At 44.4% G+C, this 27,236-nt stretch overlaps 1 protein-coding gene across 1 annotated transcript; it reads right to left on the reverse strand.

Annotated features, from left to right (window-relative positions):
* BIRC2 (baculoviral IAP repeat containing 2) lies at positions 1 to 25,346 on the reverse strand. The gene is made up of 9 exons (XM_039216543.1): positions 25,249 to 25,346; positions 21,383 to 23,525; positions 21,193 to 21,292; positions 17,840 to 17,918; positions 17,196 to 17,244; positions 3,337 to 3,579; positions 1,289 to 1,543; positions 976 to 1,017; positions 1 to 865 (listed from the first exon to the last, which is right to left on the reverse strand). Exons 2-9 carry the CDS (start codon positions 22,278 to 22,280, stop codon positions 672 to 674), a joined length of 1,860 nt encoding a protein of 619 aa, XP_039072474.1. The 5' UTR covers positions 22,281 to 23,525; positions 25,249 to 25,346; the 3' UTR covers positions 1 to 671.
* Between the last annotated feature and the right edge of the window lie 1,890 nt (positions 25,347 to 27,236).

The raw sequence follows: 27,236 nt of genomic DNA on the forward strand, positions 1-27,236 counted from the left end.
TCAGTTTCATGAATTCAAGTTTTTATTTAATGGCTAACATTCAAGTGCTTACAGGGTGACAGGCACTACATTTACATACAGTATTAACTCACTTAAATCTCATAAGGCATATAGATAATACTTTTTAAGTCAGGAGGGAAAAAATGATGGTGCAGTCTTTTAAAAGAACTTTATTGATGTTTTTCACAAATTAAGAAAAAGCTTATGTACCAGTAAGAAAAAAAAAATCCTTATTTCAAACCACAAGTGAAAAAAACACCACAGAGAATTTGGCACCAGAACTTGGGGAAACTCCAGAGCTCCTGGTGTCCGGTTCTTCTGCACTACAGGCTAATGCAGCGCTCGAAGCTTCCAGAAAGAATACCAACACCAGGCACTGCTGAAGGGACCCCACCCCCACCCCCACCCCAGGGCTGAGGCCTCGCCCGTGCTCACACGTGTACACACCAGGGCCCACGAAATGGAAACCTCCCCTTTCGGAGCAACAAAGACTAACGTTAAATAGGGTAGATGATACTACTTTTTGAAACAAGATCACTAGTACCGAAGCAAAGCACAACACAAGTGTCCTAATTCAAGAACAATCATTCTTTTTATACTTCAGATGGCTTCAAATGTTCAACAATGTTTTCAAGGCTTTTTTACATAAGCTAACAGACAGTTTTTCTTTTTTATGAGAGAAAGGTACGGACAGTGCCCTTGATTATACCCCTGCAAATAGGGCACTTTCGGAGCGAAGGGGCGCAGTCTTTGCACACCACCAGGTGACCGCAGGGGATGAACACGACAGACACTTCTCGGTCCATGCACACTTTACAGGTTCGTTCCTCCTGCAGCCTCCGCAGCTGCTCCTCCAGAGACAGACCTAAGATGAACAGAACACTTCAGTGAAATTCAGTTTCTACTTTACCCCCGGCTACGAATTTTAAAAATGGTAATATTTCACACTGGTCTTAAGTCTTAGTTTTGTTTTACCTGAAACATCCTCTGTTGGAATATACTTCATGCTCTTGTCCACTGAGGAAAGAACGACAAAATGCATTATTCCCCCACACGGAAGGCCGCTGCCCCCACTCGCTCCTCCCCACCTGCTGTCTGCTGAGCACAGGTTCTGCCCACGGGCTATGAGGCAGTACGCAGCCCTACTACGGAGGCAATGAAGCCTTCCTTTCCTTAGAGCTAGCTAAATATACAGGCTACGGTTTGTGAATTCAATTTATCTGGTTTGTCAACCATAAAAATGAACATAATCTCAGAGATTTCTAAAGTAATTTTACCAAAAACTCACCAAATAAGTTCTTATATAATGTAGGGTCAATTTCTTTTAAACAGGTTTTGAAAATGTTGGCAGCAGCATTTCCTTTAACTAAAACGGTATCGATCAGTTCTCTTGCTTGCAAAGGTATCTGTGTTTTTTGCTTAATAATATCATGTTCCTGTTTATTAATCACATTGGCCTTTAAAAGATTATCCAGGATAGGAAGCACACACGTCAACTGTTGAAAAAGAGCCATTCTATTCTTCCGAATCAATGACAAATCATCTTCATTTAAAAAAGAAAAAAGGGAAAAACATCCATTAGATTTTGAAATGCTCCAGCCATATGCACACAGTCATGAACAACAAGCCTACAAACAATCTAGGCAGCTTGAAAGGGCAGCACAAAATTACTTGTTTGCAATTTAAGGCCTATCATCTAGAAAACTTGCGGAAGATCTGGCTAGGGCACACTGCACAGTACACACAACACACACGGTCTCTGTTTCTGTCACTTCTAGAAGTCGACATACTTACAGATCTTGGGACCCTGCTATCTAAGCAGAGAATTTTAAAGGACAGTAAACTCCCCACCTCTGTACTTCCCACCAGCCAATGAAATTGATAATACTTTTAAAATTTTTTAATATTTTTGAGGGGATGGGGGGGGGAGACAGAATCCAAAGCAGGCTCCAGGCTCTGAGCTGTCAGCACAGAGTGTGACTCAGTCTCAAACCCAAGAACTATGAGATTATAACCTGCGTTGAAGTCGGACACTTAACCACTGAGCCACCCAGGTGTCCCTAATGATACTGACTTCTATTTGCATTACATGACTTTTAATTTTATAACCACTTTCACAGAAATTACCTTATTTGATACAAAGATCCTATCAGTTAAACAAGGCAAGTTTGACAGCTTCTCAATTTCAAATACGGACAAAAACAGCTCAGAAACGAGGGTCTTTATGGTCAGAGAGAAAGCACCGGCAGCACAGCCCGCGCCCTACCACAGTGTTCTCTCCAAGCCCATGACCGCCGGGGAGTCTCCCCTGTGGCGCCAGGGCACACCCGGACCCCCTGCAAGCCGGCCACTCTGGCTATGTGCCCTGAGCCTGGTCACTTCCCTAATCAATCGAATGAATAAAAGATGTCTTCACGCACTTGCAACTTCTCCCTTGGCTCCTAGCACAACCCACGCAGTCGGTACTACTAGTATTACCTCCACTTCAGAGGACACAGCTGAGGTCTGGTTAAAGAACCTGGAGCGAGCTGACTGACAGAGCCCGGACTTCAATACAAATCCGTCCCACTTTAGAAATCAGAGTTGAAACACTTTTCTACACGACCACACAGTCAGGCATCTCAACCACTCCTATGGCTCCTCACACGCTCCAACCCAAATCCCCAACAGACACTACAGATGCAACCTTCCCTCTACTGGCTCAGCTCAGGGCTGCACACTAGACCCCAAGCCCAGTGGGGGAGACCCCAAGCAAGCACCACAGTCAGCACAGTATTTGACACAGGTGCTCATGCTCAGTTAGTATTTCAGAAGGAACGACTGCTCAAGAGGCTTAACATGATCTGGATGGACACCAAGATCAGTCCCCTTAGGCAGGGGCTTCTCACCAAGTCCTAGGACTTCATCACCAGCTCTGTTATCTGTTTAAGGACCACTTAGCAAGGATTAAGGGAGTTAAAACACTTTTAAGAGTACGATTTGAAGAAACATAATCTTAAAAAAAAAAAATACCTGCAATCAACTTTAAAATCTTCCTTTCTCGAAACATTACATATATACAATGTTATATATGAGGAAAAAAGCAATATAGTTCAGTAAGAATGATGCCACTAAGATCCTCTGATTAGCATAAATCTCAGAGTTTATCGAAAGATAAACATATTTTTGAAAGACGCAGTCAAGGATCATCAGCACAGCCCACATTGCAGAAGCAGACGTGCTGCTGGAGACACGCGGCCACCAGCAGGTAGTGGACAGAGGCTGGCTGTCCTGCATCGGGTCACCCCGTCCCAGGTCCCCACAGCAATAAGGCAGGTGACCAACACTTCCCAATACCTGATGCCAGCTCTTCAGTTTGTCTTTCTTTCTCTTCTTCTCTGGTCTCATCTTCGGCATCAAGAAGTGCCAACACAATATCACTGACCGTTTTGTAATTCTCGCCGCTCGTCAGGATCTTACTCTGAACGGTCTGCTTCACCAGGCTCCTACTGAAGCCCATCTCCAAGGCCGCTTTCACCACAGGTGTGTTCATCATGATGGCATCTTCGGAGGAACTTTCTCCAGGCCCAAAATGTACAACTATTTGAAGAGACAGATTACCAACGTTAAATTCCACAAACATAAAAATATGGAGAAAAGAAGTATGTCCCTTACCAGGCACGTAAGGGAGATGAGCTATATGCACCAATGAGCTATAATTCCAACCGAAGTATCAACTCCAGAAGGATCAAGTGAGAGTACGATAAGCTACACTTTTCCAAAACATCACTTCTGGGGCTACGTCCTGGGAGCCTACTTGATGAGCGACTCGCTAAGGACTCAGCTCAGAAATTCATGTCTTTTTTAAATCCTTGAAATGATTCTGAGGCACAGCGGTTTCTGGGAACCAGAACCATACAAACTTAGGTATGGTCCAGGAGAGTGGGGGAAATCAACAAAAGCTTCACTAAAGTGGCGTCAGAGTTTGGACTTGAAGGATCAACAGCATCTAGAGAGGTAAACAGATGACTCACAACAGAGGCAGGAAGGAGAGATGGGAGACCAGTTCATGCCAAATATGTCTGAAGATGTGAAACGTGAGTAAGGAAATGATGAGATGTCAGACAGTGACAGAGGCGTGGAAAACAAGAAAACAAGGAGCAGGATCAACTAGGAGGCAGGCGGAGAACAGAGATTGGGGGGCCAGGAAAGCGTTTTCTGCGAACAGGGTCAACCGCGTGAAAATTATGAAGAAACCTGACAGCCACCTGCTGGAGAGCTGCTCTAACGACAGACCCCCTGTTCAAACATCTTGGAGCCGCTGTCCAGAGAAGGTAACACCACAACACTCGTGTGAACCATAAATAAGGAAGAGCTCCGGGAGGATCTGAAAGAAACCTTCTAGAAAAGAGAACAACAAGCATAAAAGCCCTAATCAAGACAAAATCTCAACATATATAAAAAAGCAGTGACAAGCAGAAACACAGAGATCCCCAGATCAGGTAGAGCCTTGCACATTTATATGTGCACTCTCTATGTGCTAGAACGTTCTACAAACACTTTAAGCAGAGGAATGATAAAACTGGACTTGTTTTTTAAAAAGGCGACTGTGTGATGGATCAACTCTCACGAGGTAGGATGGGATGAGGACGCCGAGCAGACACTGCGACACAACGGCAGGTCTGCATCAGCTGGACGGGCGCGGAGATCGGGGGCACAGCATGCAGGCAGGAGATGGCAAGGCCTCCACAGGTTACACACGTGAAGTAAAGAGAGGAACCAGGATGACGCCTACCTGGAATCAACGTTTTGACCTTAACAGGCAGGGCCAGTAACGAGCTCGGGAAGACCAGGCAAGTGACAACTCTGACAGATGCAGGACAGGAGAATAGGTTTACTTTGATCATGTTAACCCTGAAACACCCACAAGAGTCAAGCAGAGACTCAAGCATGTAGATGGACATGCCAGCCTGAAGCGCACAAAACGAAGACATAAATTTGGGCCAAGTGCTGAGAGATAGTCTATCATTTGTGGTGTGAAAAAGGAGCTACCAAAGGAGACTGTTCACGATTAACCAGAGAAAGAGCAGAAAACCAAGAATGTGGTGTCCAGGAAGCCAAGCAAAGATGTCCTAAGAAGGACACAGGAGAGTCAACTCAGCAAGACTATCGAGTAAGATGCCCCCCCATGTCCCCTGTGTCCTGACTTAACAGTAACCTGGAGTCCACCTGGGAACAGTAGTGCCTTTGTGAAAGCTCCGAGACGCAGGTAGATTATGAAACCCCAGGGGAGGGCAATACCAAGGAGAACTGCTTAACTAGACAGGTGGGCACCCACAGGGCTGACTCACCGAACGTGCCACTGGCTACAGACCCACAAACAGCTCCATTCCCTTCAGGACTTGGCTACAGACCATCTGGCCTGACCCTGCACCAGCACCCCCCAGGGCCTGACCCTGTACCAGCGGCCCCCACGGCCTGACCCTGCACCAGCGGCCCCCCACGGCCTGACCCTGCACCAGCGGCCCCCCAGGGCCTGACCCTGCACCAGCGGCCCCTCACGGCCTGACCCTGCACCAGCACCCCCCAAAACACAGGAGAATGAAGAGGAGCTAGGCCTACCCATGCTTTGACAAAGAGACATACAGACTTGACAGACCTGAGTTCCACATCTATAGACACTGAAATTGCCTGTGAACTGGATTGGCACAGTCTGGGAGCCACCAGAGATAAATCCACCAAATTCAGTCAGAATGTGGAATCTGAAAGGACCTCTTAATGAGGCTCCACCCTATCCCAGCCACAATCCGCAAACAGGCCTGCTGGCACCAGGCCCCAGCTAGAGGCCTCCCCAGTGCAGGCCTGGAGCTTCCAAAGGAGCGCTGTACTTGGCTCCAGCCCCTCTTAGCCTCAGCAAGACAATGGGTACAGGACCCAGTGAGGAACACGCCCATCCGCACAGCAGGAGGTCCTGAAACAGCTTCAGCCTCAGAACACCATCAGGAAGGGGCCCCACCCACCACCGCACCAGGCAGGAGACACACCCACCCATGCCTCCAGAGCCAGGGTGGCAGACTTCAGTCTTGGCTGTAGGACCTGAAACAGCCCTGAGGCTCAGCCCCAACCACCGTCCAAGGCCAGTCCCACCAACCAAGGAATTCATTCCTGACGAGACAGGAGCCCTCCCAAGGACCCAGAGGAAGTCACACCAATCTGCATATCTGGTAATAACCGTGCTGAGTGAGGACCCAACTGTGGTCTGTGAAGCAGACCCTTATCCCAACACCCTACAGAACCACGTCCTAGTACTGGAGGCAGCACTGTCCATGAAGGGAGTGGCCGGATAGGATCCATGCCAACCCCAGCCACTGGAACAAGCCCGGCAGCACACTCCACCGCAGACCCAGCAGCGGCTTTGAAATGGGCTCCAACCAGACATCAGCCAAGGAAACGCACAGGAAAAGGTATTTACCTGCCAAAAACCCAGTCTGTAAAGACTAGAAGAGATGTTTCATCCTTTAAATGCACAGATACCCATGAAATGCTACTCAAAAATGCTACTCATGCAAAACGGGCAACAGGATGACACCAAAACAAACCAACCAACCAACCAACCAACCACCACCCAACAACAACAACCAATAAAGGTCCGGTAACTTTTTTAAAAAATTTAATGTTTTATTTATTTTTCAGAGAGAGAGACAGACAGACACACAGACACACACACACACCATGGGCAGGGGAGGGTCAGAGAGAGAGGGAGACACAAAATCTGAAGACAGGCTCCCAACTCTGAGCTGTCAGCACAGAGCCTGACCCGGGGCTTGAACCCACGAACTGTGACGTCATGACCTGAGCCGAAGTCAGATGGAGGCTGGCTCAACCAACTGAGCCACCCAGGTGCCCCAAAGGTCCAGTAATTTACTCCAAAGAAATGAATAGAGATCTACAATTTGTCTGACAACAAACCAAACATTATCATCTTACCCTCCATGAAATTTAAGAGAACAGAGGTAGGCAACTATATGAAATGATAGTACATTAACAAAATTAAAAGTTTAATAAAGAAACAGAAATTACAAAAAAGAACTAAGCAAATCCTGGGGCTGAAGACAACACTGAAAAATTCAGCACAGGGCTTCAATAACTACCTTGACCACGGAGAAGACAGACCCAGGAAGTGAAGGTAGATTATCTGAAATTAGCCAGTTGTAAGAACAAAACAGTGAGGACAGCCTATGTGAATTATAGGACACCACCCAACAAGTGAACACCCCATCACAAGAGTCCCAGAAGAGAAAAAGCAGAAAATTTATTTAAAGAAATAAGAGCTGAAAAGTCCCAAATCAGAGGAGAGCTGTGGATACTCAGCAACAGTAAAATTCGAGAATCCTAAGCATGATCAACCCAAACATTCCTAAGATACACAATAATCAAAATGTTAAAAGTCAAAGAGGGAATGTGAAAACTGTGTACAAGGGGCGCCCTCAGGCTGCCCGCTGACTCTGGAGAAACCCTGCAGCCAGCTGAGAGGACAGACAGGACACATCAAAGCGTGAAAAAGAGCCACACCAAGGATAATGGCAAAACTATCTTTGAGAAATGAAAAAAGGTAAAAGACCTTCCAGACAAACAAAAGTTGAAGCAGGTATTCACACTAGACCTACCCCACAAGCGATGCCAAAGGGAGCTCGGCAAGCTGAAGGGACACTCAGTAACATGACAACATAGACAAGCACACAACTTCCTGGTGAAGGCAGACAATGCCCTCAAATTCAGAATTCCCTACGCTGTAACCGTTCCTCTGGTATAAAAGTTAAAGAACAGCAATAGCAACAATAACTATAATTAGAGGCACCTTAGTGGCTCAGACAGTTAAGCATCACACTCTTGATCTCAGCTCTGGCCTTGATTTCAGGGTTTTGAGTTCAATCCTACTGGTGGGCTCCATGCTCTGGAGCCTACTTAAATAACTAGATAAATAAATAATACCTCTAGCTAAAATAACTTGTTAACAGATATGTAATGAAAAAAGATATAAAGTATGACATCAATAGTGTAAAATGTAGGGTAAAGATAATAAAAGTTTCAGTTGTTACCAGCTTAAACAGATTACTACATCTACACTGTGTTTTAGATAAAGCCTCATGTGAACGCAAAGATAAAACCTACGACAGATACACAAAATGTAAAGAAAAGGGAATTAAAGCATAACACTACAGAAAATAAATTAAAAAGGACTGCAGGAACAGAGGAAGAAATGAACAAAGGAACTTAAGAAAATCGTAAGACTAAGTCTTTATCTTGCTAGTAATGACTTTAAAGTGTAAATGGACTAACTTCTCTAATTAAAAGACGCTGAATGGTTGAATATATTTTAAAAAACAAAAACAAAAAAGAATGCGAAGAGAGGATACGCTAAATCCACAGTGGGCAGAAAGAAGAAAATATTAAAGATCAGAACAGAAATAAATGACAAAGAAACTGTAAAGACCATAGGAAAAAAAAGTGACAGTAACAGGTGGTTTTTTGAAAAGAAAAACAACAACGTGACAAACCTCTAGCTAGACTGAGAAAAAAGAGGACGCATACAAAATTACAAATTAAAGAGGACACACTAAAACACATCCAAATGCAGATAAGAGACTACTGTGAACAATTACATTCTAACAAACTGAACAACTCTACAAAATGGATAAATTCCTAAAACTTAGCCAAGACTGAATCAGAAAAAAATATCTGAACAGTAACAACTAAGATGATTAAAGCATTAATCAAAAATCTCACAACAAAGAAAAGTCAAAAATCAGATGATTTCACTGATGAAGTCTACCAAAGATTTAGAAAGAATTAATACCAATTCTCAAACCCTTTCAAAAAGATGAAGAGAGGGAACAATCCCAAACTTATTTCATGAGGCAGCATGACACTACACATAGATAAGAACACTACATGCCACAGGCCAATATCCTTGATGAACACAGACACTAAAATTCTTGGGTATGGGTGAGGGCTAAGAGGGTGGGTAAGGAGGAGGACCCCAGGCTTGGCTCGTCCCTTGAACACAACCAGATAACTATGAAATCATCCTAAATACCCAGAAATCAACCTCAAGACTAACGAGCAAACTCTACAACTAAAAGGAGAGAAGAAATTACACTGAGGAAGGTAACAAGTGTGGTGTTTGGGGGAAGAACGGATCACAGGTGCTGTGGTGGGGAGGGAGCCACAGGCACAGAGAAGGGCTAGAGAGAGAGAGAAACACACAGGGGAATGCACAAAGAGAACATTTCCCCAAAGCCATAGGCTTGGAAAATGAGAGGGGCTGATTTTCATGAGTTGTGGTCACCAGCAGGGCTTAAAGCCTGGAGTTTCCTAGCTCAGAGGGCTTGGCTGGGACGGAGAGTTACCGTGGGAGAAAGCAGGCAAACAACCTAGAGGCAGACAGCATGGAAACTGTATCTGAAAAAAGCCTGGGGCACATGGGGCTTCCCTGTGAGGCAGCATTCTGGGAGACACGTCTCCCTCCCAGGGGACAGAGAAGCCAGCTACTGCCATTTCCCTCCCCTGCCCCTCAGCATCAACAGAGAGCCACTTGCAGTAAATAGCACAGCGTCCACACTGGCTGCCTAACCTGCTTACACCAGATCCCACGCCCCTGTGCTCTGCCGGTGTTACCTTTCTCAGTTAGATTTGCCTCAATCGCAGTGTCGGCAATCCCTTCCTCAGAAGACAAACAGAAACCCCACACCATGTCTCCAAATCAGAGAGCTCTGCAGAACTTCAGTGCCGGTGGAGGTGGTGACAGGTCTCAATTCACAAGCGGACCAGAGCCAACATCGTTAAAACTCACCACATTCAGGCCAGGGAACAAACACTGCCCACAGCAGGCCAGGAGAGGCTCTGCAGACGACTGGCAAGGACAGAAAAGCCAAAACTCAACAGCAGAGCTCACGCAGCACACACTAGAGACACTCCCTGAAGTGGCAGGCCCTGGGCACGACATGACCTTTTCTTCCTAAGGCCATTACTTTCATAAGCAGGAGCCACAACTGACTTTTCTGACAGAGAATAAGGCAGACACTTAGGCAAAATACCAAGATGGAGGAATTTATCCCACATGAAAGAACAGGATAAGGCCATAGCCAGATATCTAACTGAAACAGATAAAAGTAACATGTCTATGGAGAATTTAAAGCAACAATCATAAAGATAGTTGCTGGGCTTGAGAAATGAATGGAAGACTTCTGGGAGGCCTTACCTGAGAGACAAGAGTAAAAAAAGAATCAGAAATGGAAAATGTAATAATTAATATTAGAAACAGACTTCATGCAACGAACACAAGGCTGAAGGAAACAGAAGAATGACTAAGTGATATAGAAGACAAATAATGGAAAGCAATGAAACTCAACAAAAAAGAATTACAAGACACGAGAAGAGACTTAGGGAACTCCAAGACTCTATCAAATATAACAACATTTGTATTACAGGAATCCCAGAAGATGAAAGGAAAAAAGTAAGTCAGGCAGAGAAGGACAAGTATCATATGTCTGCACGTATAGGAGGATTAGGAAGAACTTAACAGAGGACCATGGGGGAGAAGAAGGGGGGAAATGGGGGAGAGGGAGAAAGGCAAACCATGAGAGACTCTTGAATGCGGAGAACTGAGGACTGACGGGTGTGGGGGGAGAGGGGAAATGGGCATGGAGGAGGGCACTTGTGGGGATGAGCACTGGGTGTTATACGGAAACCAACTTGACAATAAACTATTTGCAAAAAAAAACAAAAGCAAAAACAAAAAACAAAAAACACACACAAAAGACTCCACCAAAACCTTCTAGAACTGATACACAAGTTCAGTAAAGTCACAGGATACAAAATCTATGAAAAGAAATCTGTTGCCATGTCTATACATCAATAATTAATCAGCAGAAAGAAAAATTAAGGAATCAATCCCATTTAAAATTGTATCAAGAATAAGATACCTAGGAATAAACCTAACCAAAGAGATGAAATACCTGTACTCTGAAAACTAAAATATTGATGAAGGAAGAGTGAAGAGGAGACCAAAAAAAAAAAGGGGAAACATTCTGTGCTCAAGATATCATGAAAACATCAATACTACCCAAAGCCATCTACAAATTCAATGCAATCTCTAACCACCAGAGACCCCCCACCGCACCCCCTATAGCAAAAGCAACCGTGGTGGCGGGGGGGACAGAAAACAATGCTGGAAGCATCACAATTCTGGACTTCAAGTTCAATAACACAGCTGTAGTAAACCAAACACTATGGCACTGGCAAGAAAGGAGACACACAGAACAATGGAACAAACCAAAGACCCAGAAATGGACCCACAACTATATGGTCAATTAACCTGTATCAAAGCAGGAAAGGATATCCAATGGGAAAAAGAATGTCCCTTCAACAAGCAGTATTCGGAAAACTGGACGGCAGCATGCAAAAGAATGAATGTGAACCACTTTTTTACACCATACACAAAACTAAATTTAAAAAATGGATGAAAGACTAAAGTGAGACAGGAAACCATGAAAAGAACATCTACAACAACCTCTCTGACATCTGCCACAGCAACTTCTTATTAGATATTATCTCCTGAAGTGAAAAACAAAAGCAAAAATAACCTGTTGGGACATCATCAAAATAAAAGGCTTCTGCAAAGAAAGCAATCAAAAAGCTAATAGGCAACCTACAGAATAGGAGAAAATATTTGCGAATGACGTATCTAATAAAGCTTTAGTGTCCCCCCCCCCAAAAAAGAAAAAAAAACCTGTGGGGGAAAAAAGGGGGAGGCGGCAGAAGATGCCTGGGTGGCTCAGTTGGCTGAGCATCCAACTTCGGCTCAGGTCATGATCACGCAGCTTGTGGGTTTGAGCCCCGCGTCAGGCTGTGTGCTGACATCTCAGAGCCTGGAGCCTGCTTTGCATTCTGTGTCTCCTCGCTCTCTGCCCTTCCACCACTCACACCCTGTCAAAAATAAACATGAAAAAAATTGTTTTAAATGGGCAGAAGTGGGGCGCCTGGGTGGCTTAGTCGGTTGATTGTCCAACTTTCGCTTGGGTCATGATCTCGCGGTTCGTGGGTTCGAGCCCCGCGTCGGGCTCTGTGCTGACTGCCAGCTCAGAGCCTGGAGCCTGTTTCAGTCTGTGACTCCCTCTCTCTCTCTGACCTTCCCCTGCTCACGCTGTCTCTCTCTCTCTCCTAGAAATAAATAAAAACATTTAAAAAAAAAAAAAAAATGGGCAGAAGTGCCCGGCTAGCTCAGTCGGTAGAGCATGGGACTCTTAAATGGGCAGAAGACACGAATAGACATTTCTCCAAAGACGACATCCAGATGGCTAAGACACATGAGAAGTGCTCAGCATCACTCATCATCAGGGAAATACAAATCAAATCCACAATGATGTATCCCCTCACAACAATGAGAATGGCTAAAATTAACACAGAAAACAACAGATATTGGTGAAGATGAGGAGAAATGGGAACCCACTTACATTACTGGTAGAAATGCAAACTGGTGCAGCCACTCTAGAAAAGAGTATGGAGGTTCCTCAAAGTTATAAATAGAACTACTCTACCATTTAGCAATTGAACTACTAGGTATTTACCCAAAGGATACAGATACACTAATTCCAAGGGATAGATGCACCCCAATGTTTATAGTTGCACTATCAACAACAGCCGAATTATGGAAACAGCCCAAGAGTCCACCGACTGAGGAATGGAGGAGGATCCGGTACACATACACAGTGGACTATTATTCCTCAGCCATCAAAAAGAATGAGATCTTGCTATTTCGAACAACATGGATGGAGCTAGTGTATATTATGCTAAGCAAAATAAGCCAGAGAAGAAAAATATCACATGATTTTACTCATGTGGAACTTAAAAAACAAAACAAAACAAGCAAAAGGAAGGAAATAAAAGAGAGCCAACCAAGAACCAGACTCTTAACTACAGAGAACAGGATGGTCACCAGAGGGTGGGTGGGAGAATGGGGGAAACTGGTAATGAGGGATTAAGCAGGGGGCACTTGCTATGTTGAGCACCAGGTGATGTGTGGAAGCGTTGAATCACTATATTGTACCCGTGAAACTAATATTACACTGTGTGTTAATGGGAATTTAAATAAAAACTTAAAAAAAATTTTTCTCAACAAAATACTACCAAACTGAATTCAACAGCCCATTAAAAAGATCACATATATGATGAAGTGGGATTCATCTCTGGGATACAAGGATAGTTCAACATATGCAAATAAGTAAGCATGATAAACAACATTAATAAAGGATAAAAAGAACATGAGCCTTTCAATACTCAATAGACGCAAAATGTGAGAAATCTGAGTTTGAGAAGTCAACACCCTTTCACAATAAAAGCTCTCAACAAACTGGCTACAGAAAGGACAAACATGGGTACAGAAGGACACAACATGATGAAGGCCATGTATAACAAACCTACAGCTAACATTATGCCGAATGGTAAAAAGCTGGAACCTTTTCCTCTAAAATCCGGAATAAAACAAGGGTATCCACTCTCACAACTTTTATTAGCACTGGAAGTCCCAGCTATACAAATGAGAAAAGAAGATAAATAAAAAGCATCCAAATAAAAAAGCAGTTGTTATTTTAAATTTTTTAATGTTTTTTTATTTATTTCTGAGAGAGAGAGAGACAGCATGAGCAGGGGAGGGTCAGAGAGAGAGGGAGACACAGAATCGGAAGCAGGCTCCAGGCTCTGAGCTGTCAGCACACAGCCAGACGCGGAGCTCCAACCCACGAACCGTGAGATCATGACCTGAGCTGAAGCTGGACGCTTACCGACTGAGAAACCCAGGCGCCCCAAAAGCAGTTTTAATTGTATATGTTTGCAGATGACAAGCACAATCTTATATATTCAAAATCCTAAGGACTCCACCAGAAACTGTTACAATAAACAAATTCCCAAAGCTGCAGAATTAAAAAAAATCACATTTCTATACACTAACAATATACTATCTGAAAGAAAAATAATCCCATTTATAGTAGCGTTAAAAGCAATGAAATAGTCAATTATATCTCAATCAGTAAAATACTTAAAAGAATTTAGCCCAGGAGGTGAAAGATTTGTATACTGATATGGATTTAAAAAACAAAAAAGCCTGGAAGAATACTGTTAAAATATCCATACTACCCAAAGCCATCTATAGATTCAATGCAATCTCTATCAAAATTCCAATGTTACTTCTGCACAGAAATAGAAAAAAAATTCTCAAATTCACCCCAAAATAGCCAAAGTAATCATTAGGGAAGGAAAAAAAAAAAAACAAAAAAAACAAGCCTGGAAGCATCACACTTCCTGATTTCAAACTTATCATTACAAAGCTATAGGAATGAAAACAGTGGGGCGCCTGGGTGGCTTAGTCGGTTAAGCGTCCGACTTTCGCTTAGGTCATGATCTCGCAGTTTGTGGGTTCAAGCCCCGCGTTGGGCTCTGTGCTGACTGCCAGCTCAGAGCCTGGAGACTGTTTTCAGAGTCTGTGACTCCCTCTCTCTCTCTGACCCTCCCCTGCTCACACTGTCTCTCTCTCTCACTCTCCCAGAAATAAATAAAACATTTTAAAAAAATTAAAAAAAAAAAAAAAGGAATGAAAACAGTATGGTACTGGAATGAAAGAGACATAGAAGACCCACAGAACAGAGAGCTCAGAAATAAAATAAATTCATGCATACAAAATCAACTAGTATTTCACAAGGGTGCCAAAATTAGTCAACAGGGAAAAGCGAGCCTTCAATGCTGGGAAAACCAGATACTCACATGAAAAAGAATGAAATTGGACCCATCCTTATACCACCGCAAAAATTAACTCGAAATGGATTAAAGACTTAAATACAAGCCCCGATGCCATAAAACTCCAGAAGGAAATACAAATAAAAAGTTCCCTGACATTGGCCGTAGCAAGGATTTTTTGGGTATGACACTATAAAAAGTACAAGAAACAAAAGCAAAAACCAGTAAGAGGCACTGTATCAAACTAAAAAGCTTCTGCACAGCAAAAGAAACCATCAACAAAATGAAGATGCGCGCTACAGAATGGAAGAAAATATCTGCAAACCTTGTAGGGGAGATGTGGTTAATATCCAAACACACAAATTCATAGAATTCCATGGCCAAAAAATTTTAAATGGGCAAAGGAGCTGAAGGTATTTTTCCATGGAAGACATACTATGGCCAACAAAGACATGAAAAGATGCTCAACATCACCAACCAATGGGGAATGCAAATCAAAACCACAATGAGGTATTACCTCACACCTGTTGAAATGTCTAGAATCAAAAAGACAAGAAATAACAAGTGTTGCCAAGACTGTAGAAAAGGGAAGCCTGGGGCACTCTTGGTGGACATGTAAATTGGTGCTGCCATTGTGCAAAACAGTAGGGAAGATTCCTGAAACATGACAAAAGGAACTTCCCTATGATCCAGCAATCCCACTTCTGTGTATATACTGGAAGGAAACAAAATCCTTCTCTCAAACATTTATCTGCACTCCCACGTATACTGCACCAGGATTCATAATGGCCAACTCGTGAGGACAACCTCTAAGTGTCTATCAACAGATCAGAATAAAGAAAATGTAGGCATACATACACGACAGAACATTATTACCCATAAAAAAGGAAACCCATTTGCAACATGGATGGACCTTATCAGATGAGTATGCTGTGAGGATCTGATATACAGTGTACTGGCGATAGCTGACAATACTGTATTACACACTCTTGAGTCACTAAAGCAATAAATCGTCTACATTCTTATCTCACAAAAGAACTAGAATTATGTGAGGGGACTGATGTGTTAACCTTAGCGTAGCTGAATCATGCACTCCACACCCTAGACTTACAGAGTGCCACATGTCAATTACACCCCAGTAAAGCTGGGGGGAAAGGGGCGTAGCACTGAACTCTTCCTAAGGCTGAGAACAGATCAGTGCATTTACTGAGCTGGTGGTTCCTGGTGACCACGGGAGGAACAGCCATCAGCAGAGCAAGTTACAGAGAGAATGAAAAAGAAGAGAGTAAGCTCAGATTACTCTTTCTACGCATTTTGTTGTAAAAGGAGGCCAAGAGGTGAGACAACACTTAGAAGACAACACAGGTGCAGGAAGCGGTCCTCTCAGGGTTGGCGAGGGCGCACGACGGTGGCGCACTGAAGTAAAAGCAACTTGGAGACAGAAAGGGAAGACCACTGCCAAAGCCAAGTTCTTCCGCTGGCAGCAAATCTGAGATATGAGGACAAAGGTCAAGTTCAAGAGCTAGCTTCAGTTCTTTCACAAGGGATCGAACAGGAGGCGCTAGGCTGTACTGCGGACGCTGGCTCTGCTGGGGAGATGGCGCAGTTCTCTCTGCATCCGGGAAGCAAGGGTACGAGCTGTGAAGAAGTCGGGGAAGAGGATGTCGAAACTTAGGGAGAGAGGAAAGGTCACAGTGATTTTCTGAGGGAGCCGCGACGGGGCGGCCCGGGACCGCTGGGCCCTGCCAGCTTTTCCAGTTCTACCACACAGGAAGGAGTGACCACGTCGCACACAATTCCACTCCTCAAGAGCCCTCCCCAGTCATGCTTGCCAAATCTCTTGGGCACGGCGGTCACCTCGTTCTGTCCTGCTGCAATTCCGACAACATTCCTCCTTTCAGCGGCGTGGCCCCGGGAGAGCCCCTTTCTCAGTGCAGAGCAGAAACCGTGGACTGCGACCTCCACTATTTTGGACACACTAACATATGTAACTTACATACATTAACTAAACGCCTATCCTCGCACTAAAATACTACATACTTCATAAATATCTCGATCTAGCCCAATTCTTCAGTCATGTCAACTGACCTTTTCAAACACACTAGCTCACAGCAAACTTCCCCTCTACAGAGGGCTTACTGCTCACACCTCTCATCTGTATGGTGTGAGCTACCTGTGATGGTTAGGTCTCTTCCACAGGTATCTGCTCTCCCCAGGTGCAACACCAGCACTTTAAGAACAAAGATTAGTATACTTGCCACAATCCCCTAAAAAGACCACAAATCTTAGTAAATATAGAAGATTTATTAGTTAACCTTCCCGCACTTTTTCCTATGTCCTCAGAAATCAAATCCTGTTTATATTCTTTTGTGTTTAACATTCTTATAAAGATTCCCATACTATATTTGGAATATTTTCATACATACTTGGTGGATCAGTATTTTCATCTCCAGAAGTATCTGAAGTTGACAAGAGCTACAAAACAGAAGAAAAATTAACAGGTAAAATCGAAACTCTCCAAAACCTTGAACAGAGCACCATTAAGGTAAGTTTACGTTAAGCAATGTACATAATCATCTGAAAACTAGGTAATTTATATACCTGTCTTGCCTTGTTTTACCTGAATCATCATAAAAATCCCCCTAAACTTCACCTATTTCCAAACTAGAGTTCAAGTATTTCTCTTCTTTCAGGAAAGGAGGAACAAACATGAACGGTTTCTCATCCCACTGAAAAGGCTTATTTTGGCTAGACTACTATCAGCAATTCCAAACTCCACAAGTTGGTTTTTGTTTTTTCCTTGAAAAGATGGAGGAGACACTACAGATCCTTCTCCAACCACACCACAGATTTGGACACTGGCAGATTGATTTTTCAGAAGACTAAAATAAAAGCAAAACATCTTTTCTAAAATGCCTTAAACAACATAGTTACAAAAATTAAAATTACAGGTCATTAGCTAGACATAAAGTAACCACAATTTACAGGAAAACAGATGTAAATATTACTCCTAGTAATATTTTTTGTCATTATTGTTTAGAATTCAGTGTTGCCAAATATAAAAACTTACCTGCTCAAGAAGGTGAGGGTATCGAGCTTGAATCTCATCAACAAAGTCTTGCCCTTTCATGCGGATCAAAAACTCACACCTAAAAAGAAGAGAAAAATTACTTTTAAAAAGGATTTTATACCAGAAATATAACCTGATCATTCTAGAAAAGTGGTTTCAAACTGATTGTGCCCCAGAATATAAACATTATATATCACAACACAAGGATGTATGCATTTGTACATATCAAACAGGAAAAAAAATCCTTGTAAAACACTAACTCTTACCATGTGTTGATACATTCTAGTATTTTCTATTTAATCACATTAACACACAACAACAATAAAAAGGTTTGAAACTCAGAGGGAGCACAAGCTAAAGCTTGAAAAACGCTGTTCTGGACAGTTCACTTGCAGGGTTTCACATAGCTTCAGAAACCACAACTTGATATTCCTAAGATGTGATATTTCACGATGTCATAACTAATAATATCTCTCCAGGGTCCACTCTTCCATTACATGTGACACACACACCTTTCCTCCAAAAAACGTGGAGGTATTTCTATCTATACAGTGTTTCCCAAATGCTTGTTTACAAACCAGAAGAACTTGTTAAAGGTCTTCCAAGAAATTCCCATAACATCTACTTGCATCCCATTCTTTTCCTTTTTCAGTAAGTTGGCTCTGAACAACTCAATACCCATTCACTAAATAACCAATGACCCTCTACCTTTGCATACTACATGCAAAAACTAACAATGAAACACAGATCTAAACTTTAACCCTAAAGCAATGTAACTTCTAGAAGAAAACCAGAAAATCTTCTTGTCCTCAGGTCAGTTAAGACTTCTCAGCAGAGACCCAAAACATGATCCAGCTAAAACTGAAAAATTGACATCCTTAAAAACTACTGTTACAACAATGCAAAGACAAGCCACAAACTTAAAGCTGGCAAAAACACTCTTAATAAAGAACTTGTACCCAGAATTTAAGAACTTTCAAAATTTATTAAATTTTTTGTAATGGGCAAAATGATTCAGACATTTCACCAAAAAATGTGTGTAGATGACAAGTGAGCAGCCAGCCACCATTTACCATTAAGGATGTGCTCACTGAGGTCACCGCAAAATACCATGACACACCCAGGAGAATGGCCACAATAAAACCTGCCAACACCAAAGGCAGGGAAGAAAGTGGATCCCCTACTCCGCAGGAAGGCTTCCGGAAACAACACAGGGCTGCTCAGGAATTTACAGCTTGCCATACAACCCACCAATCCCACGCCCAACTATGTACCCAAGCACAATGGAAACATATGTTCACAGAGGTTTATTAATGTTTACAGCGACTTTATTATTACTCCCAACTGCCCTTCAACTGGTGATTTGGTAAAACCAACAGACATCATACAGACTTGCTCACAACTTCAACTGATCATCAAGGAGATAAAACAGCTGGTCATCACTACCTTCTTGGTCTTCACGCAGCGTGAAATTATTTTTACTCTGGGACCAATTAGTTTATATTCATAATGATTAAAACAGAAGTAGAATGAACCCTAATTAATGTTATCTCCCGTCCTCTAATAAATCTGATAAAAGACAGATTTGTCTTAGTCACTGCTACCTCTCCAGCATCTAAAATAGCATCCAGTAGACACCCAAATATTTGACAAATGAACTGTTACAATACAGTGATTAACAATTATCTAGTTTGATTTTGTATTTACAAAGATTAAAGATTATCCGCACCTGAAATCTGCTGTTTTCAGAAGGGTTTACAAAAAGCACCCTAAGTCTTTTCCCTTATTTGGCCTTCTAAAACAAAACACAAATTACAGAAATAAACCAAGGTTTGGTTTGGTTTTACAAAGGGCAAAATGCAGTAATTCAAACACTGGAACTGGAAAACTGTTTTTGTCTTTTTCATACAGTATTAAATTTCAAATTATGTGTTCACAATCCCACAGAGCCCAGGGTAATCAAGTCACTGAAGACTCTGACAACATGCTTTTTCCTACATAAGTAATTTCAGCAAGATACACATCACTTTGAGAGTTAAGAAGTCAAATGTTCCTATTGTGAATGTTAAAGATAAAATTTTAAAACACAACTTTTAACAACGTACTGATGCATAATAAAATCTTTCTCATGTCATGTGTCTTTTTTATCTTGTATCACATAAGAATGACAAAAGGATGTTTTAATTTCTTGAAGGGGTTCAAGAGATTCCTCATTACTGTGAAAGGCATTCACAGGGAAAAACACCGTACTGTGCGGTCCCACTTACGGGAGGCACGCAGCTCAGTCAGATTCACAGAGACAGGAAGGAGAGTCCCGGCGGCAGGGCAACAGGCACAAGTGACAGCTTGGGAAGGTGAGAAAGTCTGGAAAGGGAGGGTGGTGATGACGAGAAACGATGTGAATGCACTTAATACCAGAGAACTACAGACTTAAAGACGGTGAAAACGGTAGATTCTGATATGATTTTTAACCACAATTTTAAAAAGTTATCTAGTTTCAAATGGGTCACACTACATCCAAGTTCACAGAGCTCCTGAAAAATGAAGATATTCTATTTCCATTAACAATACTGCCTCTCAATTCTTTGTAGGGGACAGTATACAACAAGAGACACCACTGACGACACAGTGACTAACAGGAGATGAGCAACATAACACAAGACAAACTGCACAGGGGGCACCTGGGGGCTCAGTCAGTAAAGCATCCAATTTCGGTTCAGGTCATGATCTCGCATCGGGCTCTCTATCAGCACAAAGCCTGCTTCAGATTCTCTGACCCCATTTCTCTGCCCCTTCCCCACTTATGCTCGCGCTCTCTTTCTCTGTCCCTCACCAGCTCATTCTCTCTCTCAAAATAAATCAACTTAAAAAAAAAAGATAACATGTACAGAAAAAATAATTTAAAATTATAATCAAACTTAACCAGCTTTTATTGCATGTATTTTTATGTCTTTTTCTGAATCATTTTATGACTTCTTATTCTTTTTCCTTTTTTCCAATGTGTGTTCCTTAGTGCTATTTTTACATATCCCTGTGATCCTTGAGATTTCTTTAAAGCAAAACGGGAAACTCATCAATAAAATGTGTGGCCACAACTGTAAATGAGTCAGCAAGAGTAAAAGAGTCATCAAAGAGAGTCATTAAACTACATCCTCAATACATGGCTTACAAAAAAAAGACAACATTCTGAAACACTTTTCATCAAAATAATTGTTAACATCTGGTGTTTTAGGAGACCAGTTCCCTGATGGCATGAAAGCAGCTGTTATGCTGCACTGTAAACACACACCACGCGAGCATATCCACCTCTCGTAAGCAGAGTTTTGTGCAGAAATACCTTTCAGAAGAATTACCTTGGAAACCACTTGGCGTGCTCCACCCATGGATCGTCTCCAGATTCCCAACACCTTAAGCCACCATCACAACAAAAGCATTTGACGTCATCATTGCGACCTAAGGAAAACAAACCGAAGCTCAACACGCACTTCCTACTACGAAACCAAAGCGACCTGGAAAATACATACTGCTGCGCTAAGCTCTCACCCACGTAATAGAAGCCGGCACCGGCGAGCTGTTCGGGCCGCACCGGGACGCTTGACGGCCAGCACACGAACGTCCTCAGCCGAGCTGCATGTGTCTGCATGCTCAGGTTTGAAATGCTAAACCTCAGCGTCTCCAGAGAATTTTCCAGAAACGGGCAGTTGGGAAAATGTCTCCGATGCTCTGACAGAGCATCATCCTTCGGCTCCCAGTTACTTAGGGTGCCACCGCAGGCGAAGCAGGCCACTTTGTCCCCGGGCCCTATGTAATAGAAGCCGGCTCTCGCCAGTTCCGAGGGTGACAAGAAGGTTAATGGCCACATGTGGTAAGTCAGAAATCGGGCCTCTTCAGTACTCATCGCGTAACTGTAGGGGTTAGTCCTCAATGGGGAGAAGTCTTCAAGGGCTCTAGAATTCACAGGGTTTGGTGAAAGGTTGGAATGAGAACTGCTGAATGAGCCGCCACGTTCCGAAGAGGGAGACAACGAATGTGGAAAACTGTTTCTCATTGGAGAAGTATTCTTAGAGGTGGATTCCAGACTAGTAAGGGAAGCGAGACTGTGAATAAAGCTACAGCTAGGATACAGCTGTTTGTGCTTTTCAACAGGACTGTCTCCATGTTTCCAGTTGTCCAGCATCAGGCCGCAGCAGAAGCATCTAACCTTGTCATTCACACCCGTGTAGTAAAACCCAGCCCGGGCGAGGCTCCGCTCGGAGACGGGAACGCCGGCGGGGAAGGTGGAGTACGTGGACATCCTGTAGAGCTCGCACGAAAGGTCATACTGGATTCTCTGTTTGCTGCCTACTGTCGGGTTTGCGAAGACAGTGCTATCTTCCATCGTACTCTTAATTCTTTGACACGAAGAACCTGGCCCAAGTCTCTGGGAAGTAGTTTTGTGCATGAGTGATTTTACTTTTTTGATGGCTAAAAGCCTTCACATGAAGTTTCTCAAATCTTCACCCTAGATTAGTTTCTTTTTACCATAAAAAAGAACCAAATGATAAGCTCCTGCTTACATCAAGTTCACTACACCCTCTTTAAGGATTTATATCTGAGTTTACACTCAGGTGGGACGAATACCTGTCCTTAATTACCAAGATACTATTTAGTACTGTTTGAGATTATATTAACTCTTAGGGAACTCAAGTGCTATTTGCTCATTATTTGGTGTAATACTAACATAAAGGCCTGAAAGAAGCTGATACATGAATGAAGGGATGTTAAAACTGCCAGATTTTTCAAGGAGGTTGATATTTCCACAATTCTAAATTACAATGTACCTTAATTATGCCAGTTATTTACCTTTAGTTATAAGCTACAAAGCTCATTTATGAAGCCAATTATTGATTATGCTTCAAGAGGGAAAAACTATACACAGATTTCTTTCAAGCACTTTACTGTACTTAAATAGTGCTTGTTTTATTCTAGTAAATAACAAGTATAGTCTTCATATAGTCATTACCTAGAGGGTAATTTCACAGAGGTTATCACCACAGAATTCACTTAAATGAGTTACATTAACTTCAGTAACTACTTCTGGGGATATCAACACCCACAAGCTTTATTCAACCTATGCCTGATGCAGTGTGTATGATGTTTAACGAAATGAAATTCCCCTAAAGCCAACTCTTCCACCTTTGTTAAATATGGTCTATAACTGTTTCCATTTCCTGCAGCAACATCACATTGTCTTTCTTCATAACTCTGCCTACCAATTTATTATGCTTAATCAGTTGAAGGTATTTTCTTCATAAACTATAAAATTTCCACCAGAGAAACTTTTACACTGCATTTAAAGAGCAAATAACCTTTCACTTGAAAATCACGTATCTATATTCATTTTGTAGAGATAAGTCAACTTATGGAGATACAGCTGTTTCTAGTGTTACCACAAATGCATAACAAACTACCATGAATAGAATTACTATTTGTGCACATGTACCAGGAAATGACCCTATTAGGCTTCTTTCTGAAAACCCTTAGTATTTTAAAACTGTAATTCATACACAAAATTACACTCCATATAATTAACACTATATCCCTTTATAAAGCTTCTCCATAATGGGGTCCTCCATAATGCGATTTATTACTGCAGGGGACAGAAATGAGGAGGGGCGGGGAAAGTCGACTCTTCAAGGCTGAAAATCTGAAAAGAAAAAAACAGAGCTATTTTAGAAAAACCGTACTTTGATGGTAAACAACTTATAGACTAAGTGGATAGAGTCAGTGTATTCACTAACTCTAAGAACGATTTACACTTTAGGTAACACACCTTAACTCCAGAAACTGTCACAAAAATTTTCCAACTGGAAAAATAATTAAAATAAATGCAACATACCCCATTAGCAGCAAGTATACCTTCCCTCAAATAATTTTAGTATTTTTTTTAAATTTTTTTTAATGTTTTTATTTATTTCTAGGAGAGAGAGAGAGAGACACTGTGAGCAGGGGAGGGTCAGAGAGAGAGGGAGTCGCAGACTGAAACAGGCTCCAGGCTCTGAGCTGGCAGTCAGCACAGAGCCCGATGTGGGGCTCGAACCCACGAACCGCGAGATCATGACCTAAGCGAAAGTCGGACGCTTAACCGACTAAGCCACCCAGGCGCCCCAAATTTTAGTATTTTTCTATTCCTTTTCTATTATGAGAGGGAGAGTGCTAGCATGAGCAGGGGAGAGGCAGAGAGGAGGAAGAGAAAGAATCTTAAGCAGACTGCACGCTCAGCACAGAGCCCGAGGCAGGGCTTGATCCCACGACCCCAGGATCATGACCTGAACCGAAATTAAGAGTCTGACGCCGAATCGACTGAGCCACCCAGGCGCCTCCAAGCACTAGTATGATTTTTAAGACACGTACAGCTCTGAGGACAGACAAGTGCACATAGGAAGCTACTCTGTTCTCGGTGCCCCCTCTTCTGGTGCCAACTCCTAACGGCTTAAGGACGGGTCTGGCAGTTTGCTAGACGCGAAAGGCGGCAGCGGAGAAAGACGCAGCCTGCGGTCCGTGCGGTAGTAACCAGACAAACACGCTGTTCTAACGCTGAGACCGCAGGGCCAGGCAGCTGGCAGGGACAAGAGAGGCGGCGTGAGCTCGCTCTTCTGAACACCTCGTCCGCGCGCAGAGCCGCTGGAGAACCCGCACGCGCGCGGGCCTGCGCCACACTTCCCTCACCTCGGACCCCGCCCTCCCGAGGCTCCAGCCGAGGGACCCCGCCCTCGCGACGCCGCAGCCGAGGGACCCGCGGCCCGGATCCCGCGCTCCTGCCCCCGCCCTCCCAGGCCGCAGCCCAGGGACCCCCGCGGCCGGGCCCTGCGCACCCCGGGTCCCGCGCCTCGGACCCCGCCCTCCCGAGGCCTCAGCTGAGGAGCCCCGCACCCCCGCCCTCCGCCTTCCCGAGGCCGCAGCCGAGCGAGCCCGCGCCCCCGCCCTCAGCCTTCCCGAGGCCGCAGCCGCGCCCGCCCTCAGCCTTCCCGAGGCCGCAGCCGAGCGAGCCCCGCGACCCGCTCCCCCACACTCCACACCTTCCCTAGGCCGCAGCTGAGGAACCCCGCGGCCCGGACCCCGCCCTACAGAGGCCGCAGCCAAGTTGCACCAGCGGGGACGCTGGGCGGCTGACCGGCCGGAGTCCGAGCGACGAGGCGGGGGCGGCGGCCGGAGCGCACCTCCCGGCTGCTTGGCTGAGTTCCCTCGCCCGCGAGCCTGCGGGCAGGGCCTCTCGGGCCTCACGGGAGCGTCGGCGAGTGAGAACAGCACGGAGCCCAGCGCTCGGCCGGGGGACTCGCGGCCTTCCCCTCCCCCCGGCCAGCCTGCGCGCCCCGACCGCCGGGTTCCCGTCCGGATCCGCCCCGCGCCCGGACCGGGGCCGCACTCACCGCGGACACGGCACGGCGGCCTCCAGAGAGCCCGAGCCGCGGCGCCCACCGGAGAAGCGGCCGGCCGGCACCGCTCCGGCGTCCCGAGCCCCCGCCCAGGCGGGGCACGCGCTGACGCACGCTGCCGTCAGCGCGGCGCCGGGCGTTTGCGTCAGAGGGCGGGTCGCACGCCAGCTGGCGCCCCAGACTCACTTCCTCCGGAGGAGCGGGGCGCGCCCCGCGGAATTCCTCCGGAGCGGCGAGGGCGCCTGCGCCTGCGCCTGCGCTGTGGGCGCCGGATCCCGCGCCGTAGGGTCGCTGCGGGCGCTCGGCCGGGCGGGGCGGTTGCGGCGGTCCCGGTGGGGCTCGGGCGAGCGTCAGCGCCTTAACTTCGAAGCCTGGACTTCGTAATCTCCCGGGAATTACATCTGTTCATAATCGCTGCGTGTGTCCTTTGTTCTTAAGCTGTTGGTGTTACGGCCTGGGAGCACGTGCGTCAGGACGGCGGCCTGGGCCGGGCGGCTCGCGGCCCTGTCCGGTGCCAGCGGGTGCCTGCGGGGGGTGCGTGTGTCCGTGAGTGCGTGTGCGCGGCGGGCCGATCGGGGCCCCCGGGACGGCCCCGCGCAGTGACGAGCCGCGAGGGACAGCGGGGACCCGGGGGCGACCTCCCCCGGCTCCCCGCTCGCAGCCACGTGGTCAGGCGGCCGGGGAATTCCAGGCCCCGAGGTCCCCGTTTCCTGCCCCGGTCCCTTCTGCCCAGTTACCGAACAGGACACACAACTGCCGAGGCTCCCGGTGACTAAACACTTTCAAATACAGGCCTCCGTGCTAGGTCAGCGTGCAGTTCAGTCCCTGTTTCTCGGAAAGTTGCAGAACCTTCCAAATATAGGTGGGAAAATACATGTAGCAACACTTGTGCGTTTTCAAGTCAAGATTATTTCTCTTTTTCAGTTCTTGTCCTGACCAAAAAAGTAAGATCATGAATATGCTTCCGTATAGGGAAAATTTCACATTTGGAGCTTTCAAAAGCTTTAAATACTCTTCCTGAAAAAGAATGTAATAACATTCAGGTATAATAAATAACTGCTTTTTAACTCAGTCGTATAACCTGGTGATTTACTGTTAAGTTTATTCAGTTACCCGTTTCTTCATATTTCCAGTGTAGAATTGATGGTAATTTTTAAAAATTGGATTTTTATTTCTACTGAAGTTGCCATTCTAATACTTTTCACATTCATGTAGGAAAAAAATACAGGATCCAAGACAATTTTGAGGGGAAAGAAATAGGAGTAAAGGGACTTGTCCACCAGACACCAAGTTAAATAATGAAAATGTCGTAATTAAAACAGTATCCTATCAGCACATGGATGGACGAAGGAACCAGATAAGCCCAGGAAAAAAAGATATATACACACTATATATACATACATATATATATATGAATTTGATGTGATGTCGGCATTACACATTAGGGAGGAAAGGATTAAATGGTCAATAAGTAGGGCTAACCAAATGGTTATTCCAAAGAAAAATGAAATTAGAATGTGACCTAAACTATTCCATTCCTAGTGGATAAAAGCCCTGAAAGTGAACAGCTGTCATTATGAATCTGGGGATTAAACCTATTTCATGACTTGTACTCCATTCAGGTCTTGTCATTATTGGTGCTGCAAGGGGGAAAAAAAAATAATTTTTCCTCCATTCCTCTTGGTTCTTGGCTGAGAAAATCCTGTGGTACAAAGATGAACAAGAGAAAAACACAAGTTTAATAACACGTATACCTCCTGTATACCATGGGAGAGACGGGAAAACAAGAACTCCATGAAATGGCAGAAGCCATCACCTCAAATATCACCTTCAGCTGAGGACAAGATGTTTGGGGTGGGGAGTCAGTTAAGGGAAGTTACCGGAAAAGCACAGTAAACAAGGGTAAAGCTGCGATGCAGATTTAAGTCCTTGCCTTCTTCAGTGATACGAATTTCTAGAGATTTGGTCATCCCCCTCTTCCT

This window comes from Hyaena hyaena, unplaced genomic scaffold, assembly GCF_003009895.1.
Source record: "Hyaena hyaena isolate Hyena2069 unplaced genomic scaffold, ASM300989v1 scaffold_638, whole genome shotgun sequence".
In the NCBI taxonomy this organism is placed as follows: domain Eukaryota; kingdom Metazoa; phylum Chordata; class Mammalia; order Carnivora; family Hyaenidae; genus Hyaena; species Hyaena hyaena.